At 36.0% G+C, this 25992-nt stretch overlaps 1 protein-coding gene across 8 annotated transcripts in view; it reads right to left on the bottom strand.

The window, feature by feature from the left end:
• Positions 1-25048, bottom strand: part of TBC1D32 (TBC1 domain family member 32) — a 78676-nt gene extending 53628 nt beyond the window's left edge. For 6 of the 8 annotated variants that reach the window (XR_010471319.1, XM_065056763.1, XM_065056762.1 and 3 more), the window contains exons 1-17: positions 24817-25048; positions 22370-22524; positions 18839-19000; positions 16729-16906; positions 16020-16091; positions 14748-14873; positions 13822-13900; positions 13572-13672; positions 13421-13482; positions 12789-12921; positions 11984-12043; positions 10794-10893; positions 10190-10327; positions 8737-8829; positions 8343-8485; positions 3918-4045; positions 2591-2792 (exon numbers count right to left, since the gene is read on the bottom strand). Coding sequence is in view for 7 of the 8 variants with exons in the window: in XM_065056763.1 (XP_064912835.1) it covers positions 2591-2792; positions 3918-4045; positions 8343-8485; positions 8737-8829; positions 10190-10327; positions 10794-10893; positions 11984-12043; positions 12789-12921; positions 13421-13482; positions 13572-13672; positions 13822-13900; positions 14748-14873; positions 16020-16091; positions 16729-16906; positions 18839-19000; positions 22370-22524 (1932 nt within the window). In the remaining variant the exon portion in view is untranslated. Of the gene's footprint in view, positions 1-2590; positions 2793-3917; positions 4046-8342; positions 8486-8736; positions 8830-10189; positions 10328-10793; positions 10894-11983; positions 12044-12788; positions 12922-13420; positions 13483-13571; positions 13673-13821; positions 13901-14747; positions 14874-16019; positions 16092-16728; positions 16907-18838; positions 19001-22369; positions 22525-24408; positions 24428-24816 lie in introns of those variants that run through there. The other 2 variants (XM_021294458.2, XM_065056764.1) reach the window with 2 other exon arrangements.
• Between the last annotated feature and the right edge of the window lie 944 nt (positions 25049-25992).

Consider the following 25992-nt stretch of genomic DNA (forward strand, 5'->3'; position numbering starts at 1 on the left):
AAACAAAAAATCAGAAGGGAACTCCTTACTCCACTTCTGTCACAGGTAATGGACATAACAGCCTCTGGACTCAACAACTCAACACCAAATTTATTAAGTACTTCTGCCAATTTTTATTTTACTTATTTATAAATTATATATATTATCTGTATTGGCATGAATATAATTAGAGCTACAAACACAGACAAATACATTTGCATATTTTTATATTTGATGGAGTTCCTAGATTAAATGATATTTGAAAATAATTAATGTGAAAAACACTGTATATTAATGATGAAAAATTTAAGTTGTTTTATGTTTCTTGGGATAAAAAGTAAATCGCACCATTCAAATTAAAGTGAACGGTCTTTAATTTACTCTCTTATAAACGTGATTTAATAAATTCATGAAAGATTCCTCTATTAAACTAGTTAGTTGTCTTGGCTCTGTTAAGTTTGCCTTTTATTATTATCTGTACATATTCTGTCCCATAATTCCAGCAGAATCTGCCAATTAAAAAATGGTTTCTCCATCAGTCTTAAAAATCCAAGAGACATGTAAAATAGGAGGAAATAAATTACCAGTCTCACTACTGCTTGAATGGAGTCCAAAGTCCGTCATTTTTGCTACATTATAAATGGTAAAATACTTTATAAACTGCAGATGTTTTAAAATTTAACAATGACTACAAATAATTTAAAAAGTAATCAACACAGCAGCATTGAAAATGGGAATTTCTTGTATTAACTTCTCATTTCCTAAAGTCCTGAATATGTAGATTGCTCTTCAGTCTCAAATGACCTCCAAAGTGATGTAAGAAAATGGCATTTTGTCAGTTAAATGTTTCATGATTTTTTTTAAGATCAACATATTGCACCTACTTATCTTGTATGTGTCAAAACAACTTGTCTAAATGTTCTGTACCATAATAAAGGATTTTAACATGCAAAGAAGTCTGTTTTTACAAGTGGAAATGCTGTGCTTTGGAGCAAATAACTGGAAATGCCCATCAAAAGCATGTAATACCCTGCCTGTGATAAACATTAAACAGAATAAAAGGTTAATTGTAGGAGGACTGACAAGTTACACAATAAGAAAGCACAAAAAGACAGATTGTTGAGTTACATAAATTATATCAAGTTTCAAGTGAATTAAACTCCTTAACTCAAAATCCTCAAGTTCTCAAAGCAAGGAAGAACACAAGTTTCAAAAGCAACATTATTTGATAAGAAACAGAGTTTACTGTGATATTATTATGATTGTAAGTAATAATATATTTTATTTTCAATCAAAATGTACGCTTTCACAATAATATTCATATATGAATGCTGTGAGAAATGCCCACAAGCTGGTGATTTAAGTCTCCTATTCATGCTCTATCTTTCTGATATTTTCTGTGTCAGTTTACATTGTGACCGTATTATTTAAATTTCTAATCATCATATAAGAATACAGCATTTGACAGGAAGAATATTTGTTCCATTCTCTTTCCCTTTCATTCAGTCTCTCTGTCCATTCCTCATTTCCAAAAAAACTCTCTATTTTTCTTAGCCAATTTTTTCTTCCAGCTTGGTTGATCCTCCTCTAAGAAAATATTTTACAATCACTGGAGAAAGAAAACGAGATGGTTCCATTTTTCAGTATAAAGTGAAATAACACAGCTAAATTTTAGTGTTCCACTAAGAGTTCTAACACCTATAGTTTATATATGCTTTCAATTTAGTTGGAAGCCAAAGCTGAAGCTTTATATGCTACCCTTACATAAATGCTACCCATGTTATTTTAATGATTCAAATGTTCATTTGTATGTTACTTTACTGTGAACTTTCTGAAAACTCTCTTGCAGGACCTGCTGTCATTTTTTCATCTTAACTAAATTTTTGTAATGGATAAGAATTTTCACACTGCATATGGCTACTAGAACAACGAAAAGTCTAGCGAATACACCTTGTTCAGTAAATTTGTAACAGAAAGCAGAATACACACAACTGTTACACCCAAGCTCTTCCATGCAGAAAAAGCATTAGACTAGAGATCTAACTGAAGTTGAAGTACAGACTCTACACTTCATAAGATATCCAAGTACACAGCTGAGACAGCAACTCCTTCCTGGCACTTTTCGTTACGGTCTCTTGAGAATATTACAATGGCATCTAACTATTTAGATCAAATATTTGGAACCTTCTTTTTTCCCTCCATATTTCCCACTGAAACAAACTAGTTTAACCTAAAAATTACTAAGACCATATATATCTCAGGAGTTTTTCTTTTCAAAATATCCCAAACCAAGTGTGAAGACAAGATCTGTGGTGGACACTGGCTGTCATGATGCCAGGTGACCTCTGGCATCAAGGACAACAAACAACAGGTCTACTGATGCAATTTGAGAGCTCCTGGTTTAATCTTAAGGCACAAAAGACTCAAATTAAGCTGCTGCTAGACTTGCATACAGAAGGAAAATTTGCAAAACAGAATTTCATTTTTAGTTCCAAGCATTATCTCACTACTTAAATATAAGTAACCTGAAGCAAATAACAACTATTATATAAGATGAACTTCTTCCAGTAAGATTTTTTTCCCAGTCTTCCTAATCCAAAACAAGACTTACCTTTTTCCAGGCCTCTGCGATAGATTCATGCAAGCCATAAGGAATTAACATCTGCAGGCCTTCACAAGTGCTGTACATCTGACGACATACAAAAATGAAAGCTCCTTTAACAACTGGCAAAAGCTCGGATCCAGATAAATGAGAAATGTCGTCATGAAGAAGTTTCTTTGTAAACTGAACAATTATATGAACAGCTGTAGGGCTAGAAATAAAATAACACTTTTAAAATTCTGGTTTGTAGTCATCAATAAGCCTTGAAACAAATCCTCTGACTAAACTTACTTAATTTTTTTCTAGGGGAAAAGAAAACTATGGAAAGAAACTATGACCCACTATGGAGGGCCCAACTAAATTATAACTTGTAACATCAGTCAGAAGAAAAAAAAAATGTACAGCAAGTGATGTTACTTTGGCTACAGTCTACACAAAGCAAAAATGCATCAGTGCCTTCCATCCAGTCCACATGGCCATGAACCGCAGAGACTGTGTGTTTTAGGGGAGTCCACTTAGGAAGAGTAACAAGACAAACATTTTAGCTTCTGTTTAATCAGTGTTAAGGATATCACTATAAGGCAAAATTTGTCTTTGTTCTTCCTTTTTCCTATCTGAGATCTCCTTCTGAAGACTTGTAGCTTTGTGACAAAAAAAGAACAACTCTTTCTCCAACTCCCCTTAAAACACATGCAATTTCTGAGATTACTCCACTTAGAAGACACGCTTTCCAAACATTTTCACGACCTACAGATTAGATATTTTTAAAGGCCACTCTCAATTTTACTGTCGTGTTTCAGGTTTTAGCATCAGCCAACAATATACTACCCACAGGATCACAGAGATCCTAAGTTAGGTACAGAGTTACAAATGACAGTTTCTGATACAAGCTCTGTCTCTGCTAGATGTATTGAAAAGTAAATGCCATATTAAATCTATTATTTCAATAAATTATGTTGATTTTGAATATTCTAAAAACAAACAAAAAACAGAGAAGAGAGGCCTTTGGCCTGAACAGAAGTACTATGAATACAATGAAGCTACATTCAGAGAAAGGAAAGCTCTCACATGAATAAGAAAAAGAAGTAAACTATGGAAATCCCTCTTAATAAAAGTATTTCTTTAAATTGCTGTTTCACCTAGTTATACACATAAACGTCTCTCTAACACATTCTCTGAAACACTTACTACTTTACTTGGTAATCAGATATTTTACACCAAACATAAACAAAACATACCACATTACAGATTAATGAAAAAAAAAGAAAATGAGTCTTGTAACACTAATGCAGTTCATTAAAGTACTCACTAATGACATTCATTAATGCACTCTTACCGATTTTCTTTAGCAGTTTTTTCATTTTCTCCATAAAGAAGAAGAGAAAGACCATCATCTACAGCAGCAATCCTTGCCAAAATATCAGCTACATCAATTAAAGTGGTTTCAAGGCAATTTATATACACCTATTTGGAAGGGAAAAAAAAAATAAATTCAATGCTTTTGTGAAAGCTGTTTATTCAAGCCTGGCTTACGTATGCAGAACGTGAAGGTCACCTTCCTGATGGTTGCTTAATGGCTTAAACAAAATAAGTAAACAGCCTATGTTCAAACACCATTACATAGAATTTTTCATTCACAAATGGCAATAATTCACTTCTAATGATTATGGCAGAAGTCCAATGACTGCACAGATATAGAAAACACACATTTTTCTCTTTCACTACCATGAATGTGGAAAGGTTCTTGGTACACTTTCTAGGGGTATAAGAAGAATACCTGAATCAAGGTGAGAAACATGCTAATTCTCTCATTGCTGCACATGTGCTGGCAACTCTCAACTAGAAATGAAATTCTGGTTCCCAAGATCTTCTGCATCCACCTCATGTCCCAGCTACCTTTAGGACCAAACAGACATTTGCTTTGGAATTGTGAGGCAAGTCTTCCCCACCGGAGCAAAGCAGAAATCCTCTACCAATTTCTTACTCACTTCAGAGCACTGCACAGCCAAAAATAGGCTGTAATCAAGTGGAACTTGAACATTTAACACTGGGATTCAGGCTGCTTGGTATGGTACCATGACTAATGAATGTACTAATGAAATGAATGTTAAATTGGCTATTACTTATTAATATGTGAAGTCAATATTCCAACGGCAGACAAGGAGAATATGGGTGCTCCATGAAGAGCCTGTCAGGGTGGAGCAGTGGCATATGCTTGGCAAGAGACAAGAAGCCATGAGCTAATCATGATAACAAAGCAGGCAGATGAAATGGCTTGCCATCAGATGGACAGGCAGTCCCACCACACCCAAGCAAGGTGAGTAGACAAGGTATAGTGGTAGTAACCAGGTCCACCCAACAGTCTAGCTCCCCTTCACAGTGATGAGGGAGGTCCAAGCTTAAGCCAGGAACTCAAGTGAGTGAGTTGAGGTCAGCTCCAGTCACAGTAACCAGGGTCAGATACAGCCCAATGATCACCATGCAGCTGGATTTATAGTGACAAAACAGGTCTGAGGTGAAGCAAACCAAGAAATCATGTCTGTGGGTCACAACCCAGATCAATGGGACAGTAGGCTTCAATGCTTCTACAACACAGTACAGGCAGGGAATGAGGACAAGAATCTCCTTTTAAAAATCACTCCTGAGTGGAAGATGGAGTGAGTCCACACTGAGGCACATTAGCAGAGGCATCACTGGGTGATCTCTGCTGAGGCTTCCTAGCAGAGCTTTCTCAAAGAGCTCTCTTCAAGGCTGGACATCCACACCACTGCTTGTGCTGTCCCAAGCCCAGGCTGCCAAGCCCAGAAGAGGGGACAAGGAGATGTGCCAAGGGCGTGACAGTCAACAGTAGCTGTAATTATGTAGGATTTATGTAGTGTCCTAAAGGTGCTCACCAAAAGTCTGTTACTGTTCATATGCCATGATAATATACAGTCATGAGATAGCCAGAGCATACCTTCTCATCCAGGGACTGAGAAACACTCCAAATTTCTAAGATTTATGCATAAATATACTTACAAAGAAGGAGGACAGTTTTCAAAGTGAGAAGTCCCCTTTGATAGCTTCTCCTGTCCACACCCAGGACAACTGAGTGGAGCCAACAGTGAGAATTAGTTTAGGCAACAATGAGCTGGGTGGGGGGGGGTACTTTCCCCATAACACTTGCTAAATATCTAGTGTGTCAGAATGGGGAATAAAGCACCACTGTCCCTAAGTTTAAGTCCACTGCCTAAATCTTTTCCACTCTTCTGTTATTCATCAAGGACAGCTGGACTCACAAGAGAAATTATTTTAAAAATGCTATGCAATCCAGCTTCTGCTTCTTTTCTTACATGTAACTCTACATTTTGAATAATGCACAGAGGAAAACTAAACCGCCTACTTTAAAACTTAAGGAATTTACTATTAATGCTGGTGGTCAAAGTAACCCAAGAGAAAAATACAATTTTGGCTTTTTTTTTTTTTTTTCAGTTAAAATGTTCAGTGACAGAGAGTTAAAAAAATCTCTTTGATCTTTTATTTTTAGGTTACTGGGTATTATTGTTCAGAATTTTAAGAAAGGAACATACTGTGCTGTCACTGTGTTTTCAAGAGTGTTATTATTTTGTTTTTCCTGTGCAAGACCAAAACAGAACTCAAAAACATGGTATGTTGTTTATTTAAAAAGTGAATACATTGTTCTTCACCAGCTATGCTTAAGCAGCAACTCAGAGGCAACAAAGCCCAAAAGGTCAATACTGCTGTCCACAAACTGATCTGCCTGACAACTAGTGCTCATGGCCACTGAGTTTCCCCTTGCCTCTCTACTACAGATACACAATACTACTCTGCCTAAAAGGCAAGTAAGGCTTGCACTTATCTGAGGGAATTCAGAGCTCAAATGTAAAATAACAGCATTGTGTCTGCTCATTAAGCCCACCATACAACCATATGCAGTTCCAGTGACACCCACACCCATAACATGAGCTGAAAAAAGATGCGTACATGGCCAGAACCTTCCTTTTGAGACAGGCATTGTCCAGCATTAGAGTTCAGTATTAGGGTTCCTGGGTGACCAAGAAGTGCCAATGGTTTGACTGGGAAGAAAAAATAGTTCAAATTCTTGTAAAAGAGGAAAAGGGTCACTCTGACATGGTTTACCTTTTCTAGCTACTGTTTTGCAATGCAAAAGATTTGCACTTTTGTTAGAACAAACATGACGTATTCCAGATTCACAACACATAACCAACCTACTACAGCTACCTTGGATTAAATATTCCTTAACATGAGTGTTTTACTAAACAGACCAGTTACCAAATCACAGGAGGGCTTACAATTTGTGAAGAGTTCGGCTACCTAAGAGAGACAGCTGAGCAAGACAGAAACAAAAACAAAACAAAAAAAAAAGGGAAGAACTATCAAACATTGAGATAATTTATTTTTTAACTATTAATGTATAAGAAGGAAGAGAGACAGCTGTATATGCTTTAGAGCACCCTGTGACCAGAGAGATCACCTGGGGGATTACGCAGGCCTCCATCAGAGCAAATCAATGAAGCATTCCCTTAGTACTGTTTTTCAATTTGACTATTACTATTCAAAGCATATTCAGGCTCAAGTCATTTTTTTGTACTTGAAAAAAAATTGCACTAAATTTTTGCAATGTACAGTAAAAACAAGACAACCTAAAGTGTTAATCTTACAAAAGCATCCATAGATAGCCTTAAATCAGTAACATTACTGTACTCAGTACAGATACCCACAGAAGAGCTAAATTATTGACATGATCAAGTTTTTGCAGGACTATGATGTTAAGCTTTACAGAAATACACACTTTAAAATATTTACTTGGGAAATGATTGTTTACACTTTTGAAATTGCATTGGAATATTTTCAGGAATTAATACAAAGAGTCTTTTCTGAAAAATAAACAAACTGCACTGAAAAAATATTCAGAAGGATACTGACAAAATTCAACTTTAAGAACCTAAATGAGGTATTTAAGTTAGGGACCCAGACTGCCTTTGTAAGTGTGAGTCTCGGAAAGTAAATTTAAAATTTCTCAGCCATTATTTTCTCTCAAGCTTTCTTTATGGAAGAAAGGTCAGTCTCCTCCATGGGTATTTCAGACTCACAACCTCTCGTGTCTTGAGACTTATAGTCACCTCGGTCAATTAAATTATCTCAGTCAAAACAAAGAGAATAGGACAGGCTTAAACCATAACTAGACTTTCAAGATACATAAGGTTTCCCAAGTTTTTGACAATTGTTGTAGAAATGTTCAAACAAACAAACAAAAACACCTCTTCCTTTTACCAGTTCAGAAAATAATAATTTTCCAGGAAGAATTACATATTTTACTTATGCTAATTACTGGGGATACTTGAAATTGCCAGCTCAATTTAAAAAAACAAAACAAAACAAAACAAAAACGAGAATAGAAGTGAGTTGCCTTTTAAAAAGCAGGTAGAGCAAATAAGCATCCAAGAAGTATCCAAAAGACACACAGAAACATCAGAAGAAAAAAAAAATTTAAGCTACATGATTTTCCCAAGGAAGCAGTCTCACTACAGCACAATTTTTACTACTATTCAAAAGATTTCAGGAAAACCAAGTTTGTCAGACCAATCATAATGACAGCCTACACTATTTAAGACATAACAGCTAATGCAGAAAATACTACAGAAGTTACCATGTGACTAAATAAATCTTCTCTATGGAAAATGCAGAAAAATGATAACATTCTATAGATTTTAAAACTATTTGGAAGATTATTACAAACCTCTGTGCCACTCAGTAAACTTTGAACAGGATGAAGTAGGGCATCTATCACTGCATCCGTATATAAACATTCAGCAGTACATCCTGTTTGATCACAAAAAACTTGCAGAATCTCCATTACAAGACTTGCTGGAGAATAATTGTCTGGTGAACACAAGAAGTATTTATTTACATTTTAACTTACATAAACATATCTATATGATTTATGTAGATATTCTGAATTATAATGCTGTTAAGTATTGATTTAACACAGTTAGAGGGAAGAAGGACAGTTAAGAGAGCAATGAAAGAAAAATCTGCACAAATAACAGCCCCAAATTAAAAATTGCAAAAGAAGTTACCACATGCCTCATTATAATTATATATATTAGTATATATTAAAACCAAACATTTACCTGCATGTGCTGCCACAGGTGCCTTTGGGTAACTTGGAGAACAATAAATAAGCTGAGTAAATAATACCAACAGATCGGTTATGGATATATTATCTATTAAAAAAAGAAAAAAAAAAAGTACTCTGCAAATGAAAGTGTAACTTTAATTTTAACAATAAAATGGATTTTGCAAATACATATAAACAATGTTTTGCTTTATTGAGGAAATCAACATATGTACAACTAATAAAGCAAATTACATGCACGTCCCTCAGACGCTATCAAGGTCTTTTGTGATCAACTTATAAGGCTTGATCTTGCTCCCAATTTAGCCTATTTCAATTTTACCCTGTCTGACACTGAAACAGATGGCAGCCAAAGTTTAAAAATGCTGAATATACACAACTGTAGGAAAAAGCATTACCTTGCCATTAGATTTACTGAAACAACTAGAAAAGAGACAAGCTGTCAGAAAACTCTTCCTCAGGTTGCAAACAAAAGCAACAAATGTAGCTAAACGCAGGTCAGGAACTATTGCTCCAAGCTTAATAATATTATTATGTTAATAAATCAGACAATTTCTGAGGAAAGGGTTGCTACCTATGAAGCTGAAAAGGATAGCATTAAGGAGATAGATGGTAAGATTGTTGCTTTTGTAGGGGAGAGAAAAAAGCAATCATCACCAATGGATCACTGTTTGAATCATGTTATACGGATAATCCATAAATGACAAAGTACTCGATTAGTAGAAGTTTCTTCTTCACAATTGTTCTACATTGGCTCTATTAAATCCCAATTCTCAAACCAGAAGTATAAAATACCTTCAAATGACAAGTCTCAGAATTAGTATCCAGTGATGTTTTGAATTCCATATTGAATTCATACAGATACTGATGTAATGGAACACTACAGTTGTTGTCACACACTGGCATTTGCCAGCGCTGCACAATGTACAACCATATGCAGATTTCTCTAGATGTCCAAGGGCTTTTCCATCTCCTATCTTCTATCTTTATTAGCACCTCAGTTCCACAGGTACTGACCTTTTCCGCTACTATTGTTTTACCTTTATTATATTAAAAGGTTAAGCTCAAAGTAATTGTTCTCAGCTTGCAATTAGCTTGAAATACAGATTTTGTTTCACACCTGAAAAACAGTTTCTCTTCCAACCACTTCTACCAATTGGTTTGACAAAAGATATTATTCATACCTAGAAAGACTGAACCACTTATGCACTGATTAAACTCTCCTTCAACATGAAATTAACATATTAAATGTGAGGACAAAACTAATCTATTCAACCATATCCATCAAAGACTAAAAAACTGCGTTGATGCTCAAAATTACCTACACCATCCTTTAAGAAAGGTTTCCAGGCACAGAATTGCTAAGCAGTTAAGACTATTGAAGTGGAAACATGTATCAGGTATGGATAAAGTGTTGCCCAACAGTTTCCATTTTCCTCAGCCCTTACCTTTCTTATTTTTCAGCTGTACTGGGAAGAGATTTCGGCCTTGCTTATAGATCAACAATCTTCCCAAGAGGCACAGTGAATGAACAAAATAGATATACTGCAACCCTGATCCAGTGTAAGAAAAGTTCTGTTTATCACCTTTAACCAAAAAAAAAAAAAAAAAGGTTTTGAATTTGACTCAGTTTACTTCACAGTACGTAGCTACTAGCTGGAACGTTATGGCTCATTTTGTATATAAAGACAGACAGCTTATGTAACTAGACATCGCTATTATTGTTCTCTCAAACAGCACACATACAATATTTGGGGAAAAAAAAAGAACAGATAGAATGTCTTCCTCTTGAGGCAGCATGCTCAAAGACCTCGAGCAGGGGTGTCAAACACATTTTCACTGGTGCCACATTAGCCTTGCGGTTGCCTTCAAAAGTCCAAATGTAATATTAGGAGTGTATGAATGTAACTACACACAGTTCTAAAATTACATTCGGCTCTTTGAAGGAAAGCGAGAGGCTGATGTGGCCCTGGTGAAAATGAGTTTGACACTGCTGACCTAGAGAATGTGGATGTACATGCATATAATGCAAGACACTGCAAAGATACTCACTAGAGTCCTGCTGGAAGAAGTCATTGACTCTGGATTTTTTATTTACTACTGCCTTGCAAAATTCAAAATAATCAAGACATTGCTGGACAGCTGCATTAATCTGTGGAAAAAAAGCACAAAATAATAAAATACCTGGTATTTTGCAATAAATTCATTCTCTCTTGTGTACAAGTACTGTCCTTTAACATAAGAACTTAAAGATCCACTTCACGGCAGTTACCTCATGTTTCAGTGCTTTGGATGTGTTAACCAACAGGAAGCAAAATTTTATAGGGCTATTAAAATACATTACTATTATTAAATTACCACACTATCAGCTCCATAAGCATTAAGACAATCTACAAAGAAGAGTACAGAAAACATGCAAGTATTTTGAGAAGTTAATAGCAATATGTGATTACCATATTGTCATTACTATGGAAGATCTTCATTTTCCACACGGGGAAAACTTTGTTTTGAATACACCACTTACTAAACTCTAAGTTTGGCTGTTGGGTGCTGTCAGTGCTATTACAGTGCTATGTACCATTATCATAGCTGTACCCTTGCCTCCCATCTTAAGGTTTTATCAGTCACATATAGTTTACATCGTATTTCATTTGTATTACAAGATTTTACAAAACATAGCCGAAGTCCCGTCTATATGAATGGATTCCACACTTACATTGGTCTTAGTGAAAGCAATGAAGCTTCCATCCTAGTGAAGAGATCTGCCCATACAGAATATGTGATATTAACATCTACATAGAGAAGTTTTCCCAATTTATCTTGCTGACACTTTGAATCCTTAATGCCTCACATCACAACTTAAAGAACACATCAAAAATCCAAATTCAGCATGGAGTCTTTATGATATTTTTTCAAGCACCATTTGTTATTTTTATACATTGTCAGAAATAATTCTAAATACAAATGTAACACAAGGGTTTAATAAATAATAATCTTTATTGAACACCTGCGATAAAACATACAAATTTCCCTTAACACAGAGCTGGTCACATACCCTGCTTTTCATTTAACAATGAAAAGAGAAATTCAAATTTCAGCAAAGTAAAAAAAAATAAAAAATCCAAAACGTTCATCTAGCTAAACAACATGGAACACCTCTGACAAAATGGGAAATAAAAGGGAAAAAAAAAAGTTTAAACCACTGTGTTCAAAGCAGTAAATCTGCCTTGGGAAATACTTACCAAAGACTTATACTTCTTTTCCAAAAGCCTAAGTACCACTGCTCTGCTGTAATACGCATGCTAAAATGACAAAGAAGACCTAATGTCAACTTTAAACATATGTTTTATTTTTTAATTAAAAAGTAGAAATTATATCCAATTCTGTTCTGTTAGGGATCCTGCACACAGTACATATTCTATGTACTGAACTCCAGCTTGTGTAAGCCAGTATTATACTCAACTGAGCTTTTGTTTTCAGTACATTTAAGATGACAAAAAAAATTGTAATTACAAAAACGTGTAGCAGAACATGCAGTAAAACAGAAAAACAATAACTACACTGAATTGTTAGACTGTGTGTTTTGACATCGCTATGTAAATCCTAAATTATAAGTTGTAGGCTGCAAAAAGCACGATGTCCACTAGAGGTTAGCAAGTTGTATGCAGTGTATCATATATATAACTGTGCTTTCATGCTCATCACTTCTTCCAGAAAAATATTTGCATCTTTTTATGGCTATCAGCTGATTACGGCAAAGGAACTGAAGTAACGAAGCACAGTAACTTCTCGGTAATTTTATGAAAACTTGTAACTGAATAGACATAGAGGGAGAAAGTAGTGTTAAAGGGCAAAGGACATAAATGCCAAAAAACAAAAGCAACCAACCAAACAAACAAAACGGACTTCCCTAATTACAGTGCTCATTATAGGTTGTTAGGAGAACACAACAGGTCTGTGATAATAACAGTCATAAATCAGACTTTTCAAAATACATGTCAGACATGAACAAGTTAGGGTTTGTTGGGTTGGAGTTTTTTTGCTTACCGTCCACTTTTTAAACCATACTGCTTTGATATCTAGCAAAGCCAAGAAGTAGACTGGACTCAAAAAATCTGGATTAGCCTCGTGTTTTACTGACAAAAGTGACAAGGTACTCTCCACTACTTCTTCCATGTACCTTATGACACAAATAGGAAAAAATGAACAGAAAAAAAAAAATCACTTAAATCTTGCCAATAGTAATATTTAGGAACAAATTTCTTGTAAAACCTTGTTCAGATAGATCATAAATAACAACATTATGTTGAACTTGACCTCGTAAGGATATTAATCCTTAGTATTATCATGAAGCAAAATAATGCTAACATTCATGCATATTCTCCTAAATTATCACATATTTTCTAAGTGCTAAATATTACACTTGTTACTTCATAAATCCTTCAATTTTTTTTTGTTAAAAAGCACTTAGAACACTTCAAAAGCTAAGCAAGAAGCTTAATATGACCCATGACTACTCCTATTCCACTTTTCCCACCCTCTATTTTTATTCCCCCGTTATCACTGACCAGTCATCTGTGTATCCTGTAAGCAACTCTTTGCTAAAATTATACGCATCTAATTATATGTCAAAAATTATTACATTAATAAACAGTGACAGCTTTTCAAAGGTGGCATACTTTTCTGGATGACGAATCCAGGAAGATGGAGCTTCCTTTTGGTACTCATTCAGAAGGCGGACCTGAAAATATAATTATTAAAATAAAAAAAAAAAAAATAAACTTTGATGTTTAGGTAATGATAAAAAAGGTACAGTAAGTTCACCTATACCTTTTTAAGTAAACGATTTACATCTGTGTTAGATACATCCAGACCAGCTGAAACACGAAGAGAATATTCTCCGGAAAGAAAGTACAACTCCAAGTGTCTTGCTAAAAAAGGAGAAAAAAATAAACAAACACCTCATCTCCATGACAATAGTGACTAAACAGACTGTATTATACAGATTCATTATACAAGTTAACTGATTTTCAGGAAATACATGACTTATGAAGTCTTAAATGTAATTAAATGCACATACCTAAACTTGTATAGACATCTCTCGTCATATTAAATGGAGAAGAAGAAAAGGTTTTTGCATAGAACCTAAGAACTTTCTCCTACAGAAGAAAAAGCAAGCAATGCATTAAATAGTTATGTAACTGTGTATTATTATTGCACAATAATCAACATGTAGTGGCATTATTCTTAACATTATATATTGCTCGGATCTCTACAGATGCTATGCATATTTTATAAAAATATACAGTTTGGGACCACGGAACCTACAGTCCAAAGGAAATTTTACTTTAATACTTTAACTGACAGCACCAATGCAAACCCTCACCGAGATACAATGAAGTAGATCAGGAAATATTACTGTACTTTTCCACTAACATTAATGTTTTTATGTTATTAAACATACCAGTGACTTGTGACTACCATTGTTTTTAAAGAAACTGTGGACCTTCTAAGCTGAAAGACAAATATGTGACAACAGCTGAAGCAACTTTCATATATATTTGGTAATCATTTTAAAACTCAAAGAAAAAAGATTCATCAGTGCTTGTGTAATATTACTATGTATCATTTTCTCATCATCGTGGAGCACATACCTGACTAAAATAGGAAATATTAATAGGACATGTTTTACAGAAAAGTTTTATCAATTTTTTTTACATGTTTGCTAAAAGACGTTCAAACCTCCTTGCTCCCATTAAAAGATATGTCAATGAGTACTCCAGTTTCTAAAAACCCTATTGCAATCCTGTTGTAATCCTTTCAATCAAGACCTAATGGAATCATGTAGTTCTTTTACTTCAAAAAGAGTTTATGTGATACATACACCAATAAGAAAATATCTTGGGAGCTGCTGGACTACTCATAATACATGTAACTTTTTACTTCTCTTCAGTACTCTTTACTATGGCTACACAGCTGATAACTAAATACAGAACATGAACTTACACCGAGTGTTGCATCAGGATCTGCCAGAGACGCTGTTAGATGCTTACGCAGAGTTGGCCAACCCTCAGAGTTCAGTATATCAGAGGGAGGAACAAAGCACAGTGTCTGCAACGCTTCCTGGCGAACCTGAAGTGGTCAAAAGGATAAACACCACAAGTCCTTTCACAGTAACCTCTCAAATACGTAATTTACAATATAATTTGGAGGAAGAAAGAAAGAGGATCTGGCTGTAGAACAGATCATTCCAAAATACTTATCTCTTGTGATGTTTTTATGGTAATTTAGACAAAACACTACATCACTGAGGAAAAAAAAAAAAAAGTACATATTTGAAGGAGCAACAAAACCATTTTATATGGGTTTTCAACACTGGATGCAAGGATTATGTTCTAGTTTCTGATTGTAATAAAATATTTTGTTATCAAGGAATACAGGAAAGCATCACCAAACAACATAAATGTGCCTGGCAGCTCTCTAAAATGTCAGTAAACTGAAAACAGATATATTAGACATTATGCTTTAGTGCTGAAGTTTCATAATGTCAAATAAGCTTTTTTTTTGTTCTACTCATAAACAACTGTAATCTCTAGTAATTTATTTCCTACTACTGAAACCAACCGTAGGAAATTTTAACAATATTTAACAGCATCAGACTTTTCAACTTATTTTCTAATAAAACTCAATCAATGTTTATACCAGTTCCCACCTACGATGCTTTTTTCAACTGCCAGAGAGTTCAAAACAAATCTTACTAGAACAGCACTATCAAAATTATGTTTCTCCAAGCTTCAAAAACATCAGCAGCTGGTGCTGACTGATGGTTAGAGACCCAGATTAGTACTGCCACTGGCAGGAAGGCAAACCTAACTGGGACTTTATAGATTCCATCTGGCAGCAGCCTGTTGGCAAATCAGAAGGCATCTTTCTCTTCTCTTAGGGGTAACACAAAGGACAACACAGAAGTTACCAGTAAGGGCAAGGGGCACATATACAGGAAGATAAGCTTCAATAACTTTATTTCTCACAGAACAACTTTTACCAAGCTAAAAGTACCCATCTATAGACATGAACACCTAACAAAAACAAAAAAAAACCCACACACCAAAAAACCAACCAACCAAAAAACAAGACAAAACAAAACAAAAAACCACAAAAACAAGATACATGAACCAACAAAGATTTCACTTAGGTACATAAGAACTCTTATGCACATACAGTCTGTTTTCCAATATGCTAATTTTATTAACATTTTACTTCTTCTTTGAAACTTACTTCCTTAGGCTGAATAGGGTCAAGCCTTTCCACAAGCAGCTGCAACTGTTCTTGACTCATGAATGTATAACTCTGTAATACACATTACAAAATTATCATTAGTACATTTTATTAAACTGAACAGCAAAAGATTAAAATCATCAGTCTTTCTGATATCTAATTTACTTTTAATAATTAGGAAATCAACATTTATACTAATTTAACATTAAAGTCAATATTCTAAATGTTTTCTGCTATTTGTCCAAAGTTAAATTTACAGCAACAAAATTACTGTTACATATTTTGCTTTGCTTTACTTGAAAGTTTCCTGTATCTTCATAAAATCCCTTATAATCATTCATTCAGTAATACAGCATAGTGCAGTAGTCTGGTAATGAACTGCACATTACTTGGCTCCTAAAGTAAAATCACAAAAAGTTAGACCATGTATTGCTTTTACCATTATTTTATCTTTACCAATGCAGTACTTGCACAGGTACTTTAGAGCACATGGGCATATCAATCTCATCTAGCATACGCTGTCCAAAGGTTAGATATCTAATACACTTACTACTTCAGAGTGAAAGGAAGGTGATTAAGTCATTTTGGGATCTACAGAAGAAAGGAAGTATCGATCTTTTTCTAGGGCTGTTCTCAATCTCCACTGACAGAAACTTAACAGTTTTGTAGTACCATGCTTATTTTGCAACAGAGAGAAAACACATCATACTTGGTTAAGTGAGGAGTCACTGTCAGAACAGTTGTCTGTGTAACAGCCACTCTGACGTCCATTCCTTGTTTTACTATCCAGCTCCTTATTACGCATCCGATCTTCTTCAAACTTGTTAATCAAAGATTCTACTACAACCATCATGACATTCTTCAAGGCATGCATCATTTCTCTGTATCTTCAAAGTAAAGATAATTTTAATATTTAAGAGCACAAAAAGAAAAATATTCACTAAAACGTGGATAATGGTACTTAGACTTGAACTCACTAGATTTACAGAACTGAGTGAAAAACAAATGCAAATCCAAAATGTTAATGCCTTAAATGTTTCAGAGAACTATATTTTAAAATCATAATAAAATTCCTTTTTGCCCTTCTAAAACCAATGAATGAAATACCACTAACATAATTCTGTTCTGAGAGGTTCTTAATAAAGAACAATGTGAATCCACAAACAGGGAGAACCTATGCCTGAGAAAACAGGCTAGTTCTCATCCTTGTTACTGTTTCTGTTTCTTTAAGTTCAACATCCAATTTTTCTTCTGCCCTAAGCCTTGAGCAGAACCAATAGAAGAGAACACAACATCCTGATTCAAGATCTTGAGTACAGGTCATGTACACTAAACCATTCTCTTTGAGCAAAACCAGAGTTTTTCTAATTTACATAAATTGAATAATAATATCTACAAGGAAGCAATTCAAAACAAAGGCTGCTTCAGAAACACATCCTATCGTAAAATGTTCATATCAGGTGCTCAATTTAATTACATTGTTTTTACATTGTAGCGGTTCAACCTCAGTAAAGCCCTCATAATGACTCTCTATGACAATTAAAAATAGAGAGGCAAGGATCTGATTCACTATGATAACAGAAGTATACTGTCTGTTTCAATTAAAAAACCAATGTTTCTAGAACTGCTTTAAACACTATGATGTAGTTAGAATTTGAACAGGAATTCCAACAACGTGATGCATAAACTAAACTTTTGAAGTTTTATGTATTTTATGGAAATAACAGCTGTATATACTTAAATCCATTTTATAAGTACTACTGAACACTGCTATAAAGAATCACAGCAATTATGTGCCTGTGTAAATTTGAAATCCAAAGCATGAAAATTTACTGAGAGATATCAGCCCCTGTATTCCAAGTAAAAGTTATTTTAATATTCATAGTAAGGTGAATAAAGTCAGAAATGAAGAGAAGACAAAAAAAAATTATTTAACTGGTAAACACAGAGGTTTTTTTACTTAAGGCTTAACTAAATACGGTCTTCAAAAGCCAATTAATCTGGACCACAGATCCAACAATATGCTCACACGTGGTTTTACACACCTACTGATTTCTAGATGACAGTCTGAGTCAAAAAATCTTGGATAATTATACAGTTGGTCCACATACTTATTCTACACTATATGGGCAATACTGTAGAAGTATCTTTGCATGTACACTAAGATACAAAGTAACATAGCTCAAGCTTTAGTTTCTAAACTCTTCGGTAAAAGTAGATCTGATTGAACATACTACTCCTACTACTCTCACAGGACACCTGGCTAGATCCCAAAGAAGAAAGCTTAAAAAACATACACATGTATTCTAATTTATTTATTTATATATATATATAATTATACATACACACACACACACATATATGTATATATATTTTATTATTAGAAAAAAACACTGTCATGTAGACTCTCCATTTATATCTAAGGAAATTATAAAACTTTAATACATAATGAAACCAATTTTTCCTTTAGGCCAACTTCTGTATCACAAACAAATTTAATTTGCAGCTAGCAAAACAGTATGAAGTAGTGATTCTTCTCTCAAATTTTGCCCCTGCCCAACTCCAGTCCTAGATGAATCAAAAACTTCATACATTTGCTATCAATCTTTTTATGCAATAGTTCATAGCCTTAATTCCAGAGCGAGACAAAGCATGACGAACTGCAATGTAGGGTGGGAATATTTCAATTGCTTAGCATCCATTTTTGAAAGCAAATAATCATTTTTGTTACCCATTGGTTCAGAATGTATTTTTTCAAAATAAGTTCTGGAAAGGAGAAAGGGAGACAAAGACCAAGAAGAAAACATGTATATACTCACTCTTTTGACTCACGGGTTTTCTTAGTAACATGTTGGACAAGTGTGTCATAGCCAGATACTTCCCCCTGGTTTTGAGCAGAAGTACATTTTTCTGTTTCTTCTTCAATCACAGATCCCACAGTATTATTTATATATTGTCTAAGATATTTCACGAACTCATAGCTGCAACAAATATACAAAATTAAAATGTAACAGATTTCCTTGAGCTCATGGTCAAATGTCTTCAACATTGTATCAACATCAGCTACCTTCTCTCCCAGAAGACCTGTTACGTTAAGGTAAGGTTTTATGACTTCTAGAGAAATACTTTACTGGTGTAAATAAACAAAGTAAAGTTCTGGTTTCTTCAATATTAATCCCAAATTAAAAATTAAAAAAAAAAAAAAAAAAAATTACTTGGAGCATCCTGAACATAGCTTTGTGTTACACTATATACATCTGGTGTTATTATTTATGCAGTATAGACACAAAATGAGAAGAAACACGGGAAAAACAATTTATAAATTCTAGCATAGAAGCATGTCTAAGGTTTATGAAAGTCTGTGTGTCATGAAAGTATACTGAAGATCTCACTCAAAGTGACTGTCTATAATTACAGGGACATAACGTAAGGAAATGGGCACTTCATGCTCTTGTTATTAGATACAGAAACTTGTTTAAACACGAAAATAATCAGAGTGGCATTTCAAAGGAAAGACTCTCACTGCATCCCCAGATTCTGTATTGCTACAGAAATTGCTGAAAAAAGCAGTGCCCAGAATACATAAACGTTTGGGTTTTTTTTTGGTAGTCTTCCAATTTGTACAAAACGTGAGGCAAACAGTAACACAAAAAAAAAGTAATCATACATAAACAAAAGATGCACCGTTATACTTTCATTATATCAAATGCAGATGTGCAACTACTTTGTGTTAATTCAGATAAACAAAGAGTGAGAAAAATTAAAAAGTCCGTCACCATAGGTACAGAGTCTAAAGCTATAAAATGCAAATATAAATAAAAGCAACTGTTAAGACAGCAGCTTTTGCCTTTCTTGGATATTAAAAAAAAAAAAAAAAAAATCGGACTACATTCAAGATATATAAAAACAAATCAGAATAGAAAATTGTGTCTTGTATCATGCTACATACTTCCTCACTGGATTGCCTACCTCAAGTTCCATCGGGTATAACAGTCCCTTTTTATTTTTTTTTATTTCCCACTTATTTCCATTCCTATATCACAATTGTTCTCAATGAAAATAACAGAAATACATCTCAAGAAAGATGGAAACGTGTATTTGCATTTTCATTGGTCTTCAAGGCTGGCTTTTTACTTCTGCCATAAGGAAATTTCACACGACTCTCCACTGAATGAAAGCTTTCATAAAACCTTCTCCCATTTGTCCTGTAACAGTAACATTCAAGTGTATACATTTTTGCAGTGACTGCTTCTCTCTGACAGACACAGCAATCACATCACTATCCATGTCACTAAGGTTATGTCTGCTTGACGTCCTAGCCTTGATCTTCTGCATCATTCTTCCATCTTAGAAATGTTTTGTAACAAATAAGTGTTTCAGCAATGACAGAACTACTTCTTGCCATGCAGAATCAAGTCAGACTGATCTGGTTGAGCTTACAAAGGAAGTGACAGGAAAAAATAAACAAACAAACAGATAAAGTGTTAAAAAACTCTAGGATTTTAAGGAAAAAATACAGCAGAAAACATGCTACTTATACAGTTAAAAATTCTGATTTCTACAACTGCAAATAAATTTTGAACTTGATTCAATTTTCCTTTATATTAGCTTTCCAAGGATGCTGTGTTTCTGTCTTTTCTACATCAAAGTTGAAACAAAAGATAATGTAAGGCCTCAAAGTCTGATAAAATTACTGACGCAAAATAACCATGAGGCAGGAAAAATGTTGATCAGAACTAGCATATTGTGCAATCCAAAAGCACACACTACCAATAAAGGAGCTTGCAGTCTGGATGGATGGGGTAAGGGTCAAGTAGAAAGCTTCTTAATGGTCTCACTAATAAACCAGCAAACGACCTCTCCGACCCACCATGAAAACCAACGTATACTGCCATGGGTCACGAACAAGACTAGAATACCTCTAGAAAAATTCCAGCGCCAAAGAGCAAAGCTCACATTCTGCATTTAAAGCATCAATTAATTTTCCATTAAATGTAAAGTTTTAAATTATTCTCATGAAAATAAAGTGTCTTTAGGATCACTACTTTGTTAACATACCAGAAAGATTAATGGATGCCACGTTTCACTCTTCTAAAAGGCAAAATCATGTATGCATTGTGTCCACCAGTTGTAGCCTTTACTCCTCACCCTGGGTATTCTCCTAATAAGTACCCAGAAGAAATATTGCCAAAAGTAATTTCATAGGTTTTTGGTTGTTTGGGTTCTTTTACTGCCCACGTCTTCCTTTAAATAAAAATGATTTTGATATGTTTATAACCAACTGTTTTGCTCTCATGCTTGTCACCTGCTGTTCAAAATTCTCAAGACTGCCAACAAAAGTGTTATCTGATACAATCTGTAGTACAAATTTAAATTGAGCTAAAAATTAAAGCATTTAGTATCTTCAAAAGGTACAAAAGAATGATAGTTTTAAGATTACAGAACTAGGGTTTGTCTAAAATGTCACTATTTTGTTTACTTATTTTTACCTAACTTCTACCTCTGACAACGCAATGCCAAAAGCTAGACAAATTTAAGAGAACATAGATAGTGTCACTTCTGAAAAAAACTGGCAGGAAAACAGCTTTTTCAAAAGAAGTCAGGACACAGAACTCTGGTCTTCACTATAATGTCTTCAAGATAATTTTCATCTTGATATTCTCTTGATTTATCGTAAATGCATACTAAAAATCTCCCATGTAACAAAAAAATAAACAAGTTGGAATAACATGGAAAGGAAAAAGGAGTGTGGGCTCCAGAAATCTAGATCGCATGCAAGTGAGGTCACACTGTCAAGTCTGATTTAAGTGAGATGGGGACACATTTCTGCTTCATTTAAAACATAAATTCAAAGAACTACTATCTCATAACACATACAAGGGTTCAGTAACATAAGCCAGACAGAACAACAAAATATGGAAGCCAAGTAGCCTCTTGAAAATTTACCTTTTTTTGAAAATCAAAACCATATTGTCTGGCAGGTGTCAAAAATACTGCCTGACAGTTTTCAGTGAGGATGTCTTCCAGCTTCTGTTCACATATTCATTTAATACATTACATGTAAACATGCATCAGAGTTCGCTAAGTCAGGTAGTTTTATAAGTTCCTCTCTCATGAACACCTTATCAATTACTGTTACAGCAAAAACATATTACTAACAGTGGGAGGAAAAAAAAATGATTATTCTCCAGATAAGCAGATTTGAGTGCTGATTAGTGACAGGAATATCTGTATATACAAATACTTACATATTCATAAAGCAATATAAATTGTAAACATTTCCCTACAGTAATATAGATCAACACACTTCACCTCCTTCAAAATCTTAAAAATAGCAAAAATATTTTTACTTGTGAAAGTTCTCATCTGTTTCCTCCAAATGCAAGAGAATCTCTTCTGCACATTCTACTGATGGGGCTCCAGTGATTTTTTCCTTCACACTCTGCAGCAACTGTCTAAGCATAGACTGTAACAGAGCTTCATCTTCGCTTGTAAAGTGAGACATCTGTATAAAGCAAATATAAGAATAACATTCTCTCTTAGTTTTGGGTTTTTTCCTCCTCTCAAGATGCTAAGAAAAGCATAAACCCCTTGAACTACCACTTTTTTCCTGTTATCAACAACAAGAGATTATGCTATCAAAAGACATGACCGCAGAAAGGAAATATTTGATAGGGTTTATCTTCAGACAAAATGAAAACAAAACAATCAAATCAGTTTCAATAAATGTCCTGTTATCTTAGTACAATATTCTTAAACAAGATATTGCATTAAAAAAATCCTGAATACTCCTTTGCTGCTTGAGGACTTGTCCATCAAATAGGCACAAGACTACATTAATTTAAAAAAGGGCTTTTTTACAGATGTAGTGATTGTACCTTGATGAGAAACCTCTATAAGTCTCTCAGCTTCTCCTCATAAACTATTACCACCCAGTTCTGATTTTTGGATCCTTCTACTCAGAGCTGCCACCATGTCTATGATGGAAGGTGCTGGCAATTTTTGCAGGAAACAAGGGCCAGATGCAGTTGTCAGAACTGTTTAATTTCCCTGGGGTTATCTAACTGCAGTGACCTAATAGAGTCCCAAGTTAATACCACAGCTACTTGGCAAAACTGGAACAAGAAGTCAGGAAGACAGTGTATTCTAAGGTTAATTTTCAATGGTTGCAAACAAACAAAAAACAAAACAAAACAAACCACCCAAAAGCTTTATTTCTATCTTGATTAATTAATTAACCTAAATTCATGGGTTAAACTTCTTTATATGTCAGTGAAGACTTCCAACCTCTAGTGGCAGTTCTAGCTTATGTACTTCAAGTCTATTTGAGAAATAATGATTTACAGACCTTTGACTTGTTTTAAAAAAGGTCAATCAAAGACACTCTAAGCAGCTGTGAATAAACAATATGCACATTTGGAAGACACAACATAACAAATCACTTCTTCATACTTTAATACTATTAACCAACAAAAAAATCAAAGCCATATAACACCAGCTGGAGGAGTTACCCTTTACAAAAAGGTAACAGTCCTGTGAGTTAGCAGTTCTCTGTGGTAAGTGGCACAGTTGCTAAACATTTTATTTTGATCAAACATAAGTCAACATTACCTCAAACATCTTACCAGAAATAGCATTAAAATAATATAAAAAAAACCTTATACTAATCTTAACTCCCTGATTTGAAGCCCGCTTTCTTATAAATTATAGTCTCAAGATACTTAATCAAGGTCAATGCATTTTTATGTCTATATAAACTACTCTCATAAGTCTTGTCTGCTGACCTTAACACTGTATGAACCTAATGCTCTGCAAAAAACTTCACTTATTATTTTGGTATAACTAGGCATTTTTATCTGGATACTGGTTGGCAATCAGTGTAAATCCCTGCTCATGAGAATATTGTAGTTTCACCTCCAGTTTGCTTTGAAAAGTTTTATTTGACTTATATAATCACTAATAGAGATATATTTCTCTTAAAACTCATTTGTAAAGATTTGTGGTTTGTTGTGTTTGGTTCTTCAGTGTTTTGTTGTTGTCGGCCTTTTTTTTTTTTCCCCAGCAGGCATATTCCTCATTCCATTTCCGTGCAAAACTTAAATGATTGTTTTGTCCCTAAGAAACGTTACCCCAAGCCCAGTTTGTGAAGTCCTTTCAAGTTAAAATTCATTTTCCCAGCACTGTTCCACAACTGCAAGGCCTGATGCAAGACCCACGGGATAAGCCTGAGGCAGCCTGTTGTAGCCAGAGCTCATCCTTACACCAGCCTTGGCTTCAGTAAGGTTTTGAACAGGGGAAAACAAAAACAAACAAAATAACAAAGTGATAATTTTAGCAACAAATAAACGACAGCTGTTAACAGAAATATGAGTAACACAAGAATTCCTACCCTCTCTCAGTTTTTACCCTCAGTCGTGTCAACCGTGTATCAATTTTTTGCAGCAACCAGATCTCTAGTGACAACTTCTCTTGCTAAAAGCATCAGGAGAAGAGGCTACACCTGGCCGGGTCCGTCTCTCACGCTATCGCTAACAGCACACGTGGTATTTTCCGGGCCACCTCGGATGCGTTCGCCCCAGGCACCGGTTTCGCACGGTGGTGCCGCAGCCGCCCACCCCGCTCTGCCCCCGCGAAGGTCTCCGAAGCGCCCCCTCCGCCGGCCCGGCCCCGCACTCCCAGTTCCGCCCAGCCCCAGGCTCCAGGGGCCCGGCCGTGTCCCGCGGGCTGTGGATACGGGCGTCGCCGTGCGCGGCTCCCGCTGCCCCCACCCCGAGCCCCCCGGCCCGGCGGGAATCACCTTGAGGCAGCAGCAGCCCTGCCCTCCCCTCCTCGTCCCGGCGGCCGCGCGTCTCCGCGGCCGACGGCCCTTAGCAACTGGCAGCGCCCGCTGCCGAGTCTCGCAGGGCCCGTAGCGACATCGCGAGAGGCCGGCGGGACGCGGGAGGGCTGGGCTGCCCTCGCCCGCTGCCTGCTCCCCCCTGCTCGGGCGGGGAAGCTGCTGCCGCTCCCGCTACCGGCACCGGGGGGCTGTGTTCTCGCTGCCTCCGGGCCTCGGCCGCCAGCGCTCTCCGCCGCCGCAGGCTTCCCCCGCCACCGGGGCGGCCAGCGCGGGGGCGGGAAGGGCGGCAGGCCGGCAGTCCCAGCAGTGCCGGGGAAACGGTATCAAGCATGAAATGGCCTCCTTTGCTGCACGGGGGCTCTTGGGCTCCGGCAGTCCTACGTTACAGTGCGTCTTGGTGGTCTCTGTGTTGTCGGTCAAATACGTGCATGAGGAACAGCACTGGCCTTGGCAAAAATTGAGCTGTGCTTTCCCCTCTTTTTCAGCGCTGTGGTGAAGTACCCAGGCGATGTCACGGGAAAAGCCACGGCTGGGGTAGCTGGGCCGTGTTTATCAGAAAGGGTCCCCCCAGCACAGCTCGTGAAAGACGCAGCCGCAGGCAGCTCGGCTCTGCCTGTCGTCAAGCCGGGGTGTCGGGGCTCCCTCTGTCCAGCCCATGGTGGCCCCAGGGTTCTCTGGTGCTCGGGTTTTCCGCTGAAATCGGAGGAGAACACTCATGCTGTTACTCCCAATTTACATCAGCAAGACAGCAGATCTTGTCAATAAAATACGAATGCCAAGGTATTTTCTAGTGCTTTTTAACCTTATGTCACGTTCTGGGATGGAGGAAGAGTTGCTAAATGAATCAATAGGATTTTTTTTTTCTATTTGACAAGTAAATAACAGAAAACAGTGAAAGCATTCTGATTTGAAATAATTTTCCATTAGTGTCGCTATTACAAGCCAGAAATTAGTTATAATAAACACTCGTAATGATGTTTGACAGTGCTTGCATGTACAGTGACACATTGTACATTTTTATCCTTCTCTCCTACTTTTTCTAATGATTTTGATAATGGCAGTAATGCTAATCTTCTGTAACGAAATGTTCCTGTAAGTGGATCTGTAGCCCCTTCAGTTAACAGGGCGCTACCT

The sequence above is a fragment of the Columba livia genome, chromosome 3, assembly GCF_036013475.1.
Source record: "Columba livia isolate bColLiv1 breed racing homer chromosome 3, bColLiv1.pat.W.v2, whole genome shotgun sequence".
NCBI classification, from domain to species: Eukaryota; Metazoa; Chordata; class Aves; order Columbiformes; family Columbidae; genus Columba; species Columba livia.